At 48.4% G+C, this 7,384-nt stretch overlaps 1 protein-coding gene across 4 annotated transcripts in view; it reads left to right on the plus strand.

Annotated features, from left to right (window-relative positions):
• The window catches only part of Tm9sf4 (transmembrane 9 superfamily member 4), a 48,265-nt gene extending 41,737 nt beyond the window's left edge, over nucleotides 1-6,528 (plus strand). For 3 of the 4 annotated variants that reach the window (XM_087651064.1, XM_087651066.1, XM_087651065.1), the window contains exons 16-18: nucleotides 51-170; nucleotides 826-915; nucleotides 4,644-6,528. In XM_087651064.1, the coding sequence (XP_087507190.1) occupies nucleotides 51-170; nucleotides 826-915; nucleotides 4,644-4,793 (360 nt within the window). In that variant the 3' untranslated portion in view covers nucleotides 4,794-6,528. 4 annotated transcript variants of the gene reach the window in all.
• Nucleotides 6,529-7,384: the final 856 nt, after the last annotated feature.

Genomic DNA, 7,384 nt, shown 5'->3' on the forward strand with positions numbered 1-7,384 from the left:
AAGTAGGCAATGAGGTGAGCAGGCCCCTGAAGCCATCTCTGTGCCCACAGGCAATCTGGGAGAACCAGTTCTATTACCTCTTCGGTTTCCTATTCCTTGTTTTCATCATCCTGGTGGTATCCTGTTCACAGATCAGCATCGTCATGGTGTACTTCCAACTGTGTGCAGAGGTGAGCGGAGCGGGTGGCATAGGACACAGCCAACACGACCATCTTCATGGGGCTCTGGGGAGAGGGTGGCTACCCCATGAGGGATGCTGCCTCAGGCTGTCTTGATCCCCTGCCCAAGCCATTTTCCACTCTACCCTGGAACCGATGATGCCCACATCACAGCATGGCTGTGATCTGTCAGTGTCAGACCCACATCAGGAAACTCCAGTTGGCAGGTACAGATGGTTGTCTTGGCTCCCCTGTGGGAATTAGCTCTTACAGAGTGGATAGAGGCCCAGGTAGGCAATGGATAGGCCACCAGCCAGGGCTGAAATCCAGCTCTTCCACTAGGAGAATAGTGTGGAGGCTACTCAGTCACCCTTACCTATGAGAAGTATGTGCTCAAGCAAACTTACTTGTTACTATTTTTTATTGATCTTTTAAAAAATTGAGATATGATTTATAAGCAGTAAAATTTACCCATTTTAATCTGGGATTCTGTGGTTTTTTTAGAAATAAATCCAGATGTGGGACTGTCATCACAGTGAAGCTATAAACCATTCCCTATCCACATGGGACTCTTCTTACCTAAAGTCTTGAACCCCTCTGTTGACCATGAGACTTGTGAAAAAATATCGCAGATCCTACCATGACCCTTCCTTTCTTTACTCCTTAGGATTACCGCTGGTGGTGGAGGAATTTCCTTGTCTCAGGGGGATCTGCATTCTACGTCCTGGTTTATGCCATCTTTTATTTTGTTAACAAGGTACTACCTGCCTTGAGATCCTCTTAACCCTCTCTGGGGCAGGTTGGCAGGGGAGGAGGAGGTTTTTGATAGGAAAGCAAGTGTCTGGCTTGTGCTTTTACATCCAAACTGGAGATGACCAGAGCCATTTAGTCGTATGTTTGGGAACAAGCCTTCAGTCTGAATAACAGTGAGAATGCTCTGTGCAGAAACAGAAGGGCAATATGGCCTTGTAGTCTCAGCACTGGAAGGCTGAGTCTGGAGGAGTTGACGGTGGCCATCTCTGCTGGTGGTGTGTGCACTGGAACCCCGGCTTGGGGTAGAGATAAAATGAGGAGGACAGACACACATACAGGAAAGCTGGGATCAGGCACAATCTACTGTCACTGGCAACCCAGAATCTCTGTGGGTTTATTATGGCTGTAGCAGGAGAGGGATTGGCTAGTCTTAGTGAGAGGTCTATGTAGGCAAGCAGTCGAAGGTTGGAAGGGGACGCTGCAGTTACCAGTCTTTGCACACTCGGATCAATCATTCATAAACACTTAGGCTCCTGAGGAGAGCTTTGCCATTCCTCTTGAGCCTGGCGATGGAGTCCTCAGCATGGCTCCATGTCACTCTGTTGGGGCTTCCTCTGTTCCCTATACATCTTAAAGGCAGAGAGTTATCTAAATGCTTCTACTCAGAAATAAAGCTGGTAATACAGTACTCCCTCCAGACACAGGAGGAGGACAGTAACATGAAAGTGAAAACAGTTGAAAGGAATAAGCAGGGCTGGAGAGATGGCTTAGTGGTTAAGAGCACTGACTGCTCTTCCAGAGGTCCTGAGTTCAAATCCCAGCAACCACATGGTGGCTCACAACCATCTGTAAAGAGATCCGATGTCCTCTTCTGGTGTGTCTGAAGAGAGTGACAGTATACCCATATTAATAAAAAAAAAAAAAAAAGAAATAAGCAGATAAAATCAGGCTAGGGAACTGGCTCCATCTAAGGTACTTGTGAGTTAGCTTGACATCCTGAGCTTGATGCCCCAAGACCCACATAAAAAACAGCAGCTGCTGTAGACCCAGGGCTGAGGTGGAGGCAGGCTCTAGTGTTTTCGGGCAGCCTGTCTAGTCTGGTGAGTTCCAGGGTTTGAGACACCCTGTCTCAAAAATAAAAGTAGAAAATGATTGATGAAGACACCCAATATTTATACCTCTGACTTCACACCCATGTGCACACACATTTGGATGCACACACAAGTGCACATATCCAGAGACAAAGGTAGACTATTCACTGTGTCTCTAGGGCCCCTTCTCTTCCTCGCTTGTGCCTGGTGAAGAGAGAATGAGCCAGGGCTAGATTTGTGCTTGGGGGCCTGCTTGCGGCATGAGCTCACACAGGTTAAGCGTGGGTTAGTAATCAACAGGAGTCTTGTTCTGGCTTAGCAACTAGGGCAAACAGGATGGGCCAGTTAGAGGAGTTCAGGGAAGCTTTGGTGAGTCCTAACCTCCAACAGTGGAGATTTCCCATGCTTTGCTATCTCTGAAGCCCAAAGGAAAGCAGTCCTCTGCCTGCAGCCAGGGTGTGTTTGTAAATAAGAGCTGTAGGTCCAGTGGGTGAAACTTGGAATGCCCAAGTTTCCCCAAAATACCGGGTTGTAGAAAGATCCCCAGATGGTCTGCTGCAGGGCTCCGCCCAGGAGCTTCTGCAGTCCCAGCAGATGAGCACTTCTGCTTCAGAGCCCAGCAACCTGGGTCACAGGCTAGTAGGCTGCTCTTGAAAGAACAGTTTATTGCAACACAGCTATGCACACTCATTCACATGTCTTCTGGCTGCTTTCACACTGCAGTGACAGTTGAGTCGTTGTAAACCACATAAACTATAAAACTATAAAACGGAGGGGAGAATAAAAATCTTTGTGGCCCTTCAGACAAGGTTTGCTGACCCAGTAGCAGATCTTCCTTCCAACACTCCTGTTCTCTAACTGGACAGCTCCTGACATCGTGAAGCTCTCGGTTTCACAGCTCAGCCTGCCCCTGTGGACCCTGCATCTCGGCCTCATTCCGAGACTCTTCCACCTCAGGAGCCTATTTAAATCAGAACTTTTGTGTCCATGGGGTAACCAAAACTCAATTGTATTGAAACTTACTGAAGCAAAAAGAATCCTTTGGCTGATGCAGCTGCATGGTTTAGGAAGTGGGAGTCTTAACTTCAGACTCTGTTAGGTCCGGCATCTGAAGTTGTCAGAGCTCTGCCCACACCCTAGCTCTGTGGATATTGTTCTGGCTTCTGTCTGTAGGTAGGATCTTTCCACAGAGTAGAAGGGGGCCTTGGTGTGTCCACTTTCTGTGTCCATAGCACTGAAACCTCAATAGTTTCTTCTGCCATTGTATTTTTGCTTCCAGAGAAGACCTCTGAGGCTCTACTGTGGACACACGCCTCTCACTTTGCTTACTGGGCCCCATAGGGTACTGTGCTCTGATGGACTAGCTTGGGTTCTGTATTAGGAATGGTGGTGCCAATAAGGCACAAGGTGATTCGAATATTTGCCAAAACACCTGACAGGCAGAGGGAAGCTGGGACCAGTGCTGGGCAAACACAAGTTCAAGCTTCTTGCCCTTCTCCACCAGCCTCATATACCCTCTGTGGAAAATCCAACCAGCCTACTCCAAGGGTCTTTGATAAATGATGTCTTTAGCTGGCCTGAACTCAGGAAGGACCCCATCAGCCCTTCCTTTTTGCTAATTCCCTTCCTGGTTTGACAACTGTCTTGTTCCTTTCCCCTCCTACCTCCTTCACCCCCTCTACAGTCATAAAAAAATGTGTACATGAAAGATGGCAGGACCATTTGAGGGGCGCCTACAACCATGGCCTTCACACTTTAGAAGACCTTGGACAGGGACCTATATTTGCTTTTTTTTTTTTTTTTTTTTTTAATCTGGGCTTGTATTTGTGACTAAGTATCTGCCCATGAGCCCTGGGACAGGCCCCTCTCAGGGCCAGTGCACTCAGCCCATATCAAGTTGCCAGCAAGCTGTATTCTCTTCAACTACCTGACGTCACACCACCGATCTCTTTCATGTCTACCTCCCTCACTAAGGAGTTCAGTGTGCTCCAACATAACAAGCATTGTGAGCTAGTGGAGACACTTCCAGCATCCTCAGGGACCAAGGACTGTAGACTGAGGCAAACTGATGATGCTACCATAGTTTTTAAGCTTGAGGCCTTGAGAGTCTCCTCACACCTGCTCTTCCCTCCAGACTCTGCTGCTGCTCCAGCTGTCCAGGAGTACTGTGGTGCTGTTTGGGGCCAGGGGGCCAGGGAGTGGGGCAGCTGTGTTCATTTCTACCTGACGCCCAAGGCAGTACTCTGGTCCTAGTTAGCCTTCTGCTGTGAGCCCTTTCACCTTGTCAGTTGTCAGTTTCACGAGGTTTGGGATGGGGAGCCTATCTTAGTTACTTATCTATTGCTGTGGTCATAAACAACATGACCAAAAGCAACATCATAGTGCCATCATTGAAGGAAGTCAGCACAGGAACTCAGACAGGGCAGGAACCAGGAAGTAGGAGCTGATCAAGAGGCCATGGAAGAGTGCCGCACAGCTGGGTCTCGTGGAGGCATTTTCTCAAGTGAAGCTCCCTCCTTTCTGAGGACTCCAGCTTGTGTCAAGTTGACATAAGACTGTCCAGCACAGGGTGTGCAGTTCGCCACAGCACACAGCTGCCTGGCATTAACCATCCGTCTCCCTTCTCTCTGCCTTGGCCCAGCTGGACATCGTGGAGTTCATCCCTTCTCTCCTCTACTTTGGCTACACCACCCTCATGGTCCTGTCCTTCTGGCTGCTCACAGGGACCATCGGCTTCTATGCAGCCTACATGTTTGTCCGCAAGATCTATGCTGCTGTGAAGATAGACTGAGTGGGTGAACCAACACTAGGCCCACTGGATCCTCGGACAGGAAGCCACCCTGCGTGGGGAACTGCAGGCACACAAAATAAAATAACTCCTGCTCATTTGGAATGTAACTCCTGGCACAGTGTTCCTAGACTCCCAGGCTGCATGGGGGGCAGGAGGGCCTGTAGATAACCCTTCCATTCCTTCATCTCATTCAGTCTGGAGGGATACATTTTTCTGTGGTTGTTTTTCTTGAGCTAAGAGTCTCCTTCAGCAGGAGCTTTCTGACCTGTTAATTCAGGTTCTTTTGGTTTGGGTTGGGGTTTTTTTGTTTTTTTGGTTTTGGCTTGTTTTTTTTTTTTTTGTTTGTTTGTTTTTGTTTTTTTTTTTCTTTTGTTTTGTTTTTAAACGTGGAGATTCAGGATGGATAAGTGTGGGGTTTTGATCACTGTCCCCATCAGCTCCTCAGAGTTGTTGGCTACCCTACTACTAACTGGAAGAGAGGAAACACCAGGGCTGCGGTGAGGGCTCCAAGTCTCTCATTGCCCATCCTCGCCACTGATGCCACAACAACACAGCTGCAGCCCAGACAGTAACCTCAGTGCCAACCAAGCCCTGCCAGCCCCTCCCCCATTCTCTTCCCCAGCCTGCCCTCTGCTGCCCAAAACAAGGCTGCCAGCCAGGCCTTTGGTCATCGTTTTGACTGGGAATACTTGGTCACTCCAAGAACATGTCCTGGTTCCCTGGGACAGCAGGATCCCCTCATCAAAGCATCCAGAGTTTGCGACCACCAAGGAAGAAATGAGGCCTGCAGTGACTGTTCTCGTGCCAAGAAGCCCTGGGCCAGGGCCGAGTGTTTCCATGCCCATGTGTGTGTGGGAAGAGGTGGCCAAAGCCGCTAGACTAGGGTGCTCACCCTCATGGTTGTTCCCCAGTCTTTCCCTCAGGGGCACTGCTCTTTCTAAAGGGTGATGGTGGACCCCTTCTTCCCTCACCTTCAGGTCTAGAGTCTTCAGATCTCTCTCTTCCTCATGGCCTTGGCCCCAGCATTTATTCTCAGTTCTTTTAGCCAGACCCATCCCCTCTTCCTCCCGTGCAAGTTCTCTTGGGGACACCCAGAAAACTTCTCTGAGAAGGAAAATGGAAGGTAAGTTGGGTTGCTCCTTTCCCAGTTCCTAGGAAGAGACAAGCCAGTCTCCCCAAGGTGGAAAGAGGCTCATGTACCTGGCCTAGTTCCTCGGCCCTACCCGAGCCCCTGCAAAGCCTGTGCAGATCATAGACTTTGCTCTTAAGTAGCAAGAGACCAAACCCACCTTGGGTGTAGGGGTCAATAACAGCCACTGGCCCTTGTTCCAGTACTTTGGGAACCTGCCAGGAGACAAAGCTCAGGATGCTGCTTATGCTGGGAACACACCCTACCCTCACTGCCCCCACTCCTGGGGCCCTGCTGCCATCAGCAGTCAAATCAGTGCACCTCTCATCTTGCCTCACAGTGACTTCGCAGCACTGAGTGGCATCCACCAAGAATCAGGCTAGAGAAATGGGAGCCCGAGAGTAGAGAGTGATTGGGAGTTACTTGTTCATTCAAATCCTGCACCTCAACCCCCAAGGTTCTCATTGTCAGGGATGGGTGGGGGAAAGGTTCAAACATTGTCAATTTTTCTGACTTTTTAAATCATCATCATTATTTTTAATTAAAAAAAAATGCCTGTATGCCTTTTTCTGGTCCAATTGTAAATAAAATGCCATTGTCCTGTTATGTCTTGACTCACATGCAAGGGTATGGAGACTGAAGTATGACCATTTTACCGGATAGGTCTGATGGCTACTTTTGCAGCTCAGTGTCTCCCTGAGTGCTGTAGAATTCAGGCCTTTGCTACTTGCGCCTACTGTAAGCTACTGCTTAGCCCTCTGTGTGGAGTCAAGCATTTGCCCCTCTGAATAAGCGGGGAAATAGCAAATAGGTAGGATGCACATAAACATGAAACCTGGTTTGAGGGTCTGCATTTGCTACACTCTGTCAAGTAGGGTGCTTTGAAAGCAATAGAAATTTAGAGTCAAGCATCCCAGAACTTGAGAGGCAGTGTTGGGTAGCTCTCTGTAGAGTTTATGGCCACCTAGAGCTACATAGTAAAACCCCTAGGGTAAGGTCCTAAATGGATAGGATTGGTTCATAATGTAGGCTTAACTTAGGCCTGGCTGGCCTCAGAGATGCAAATGACACCTTCACCCTCTGCTGTGATCCTCTGGCTTCATTCTGTCCCATTTTCAACCTTCTTCCTAATAAGGGAAGCAGGAGGGTGCAGCACAAATGCTGTAGACTTGCTTTATCCAACTTGACCTACCCAGAAAAGGAGAGAGACATCTTCCTTCCTATGTCACTGTATGTATTTGGGAATAGGATTTCAGTGTAGAAATCCCTTCCTTCCTATGTCACTGTATGTATTTGGGATAGGATTTCAGTATAGAAATCCAAAGAATGGTTTTTGATTAGCTACCTTAGACTCGTGTGTCTTGTATATTGTGACAGAGTGACTGGGGTTAGTCATCCATCATCCACATCCCTTTTTGTCTTTTTTTTTTGGTTTTCTTGAAATGACTCTGGCTTCTGTAGA

Source organism: Rattus norvegicus, chromosome 3 (genome assembly GCF_021556685.1).
Source record: "Rattus norvegicus strain SHRSP/BbbUtx chromosome 3, alternate assembly SHRSP_T2T, whole genome shotgun sequence".
In the NCBI taxonomy this organism is placed as follows: Eukaryota; Metazoa; Chordata; class Mammalia; order Rodentia; family Muridae; genus Rattus; species Rattus norvegicus.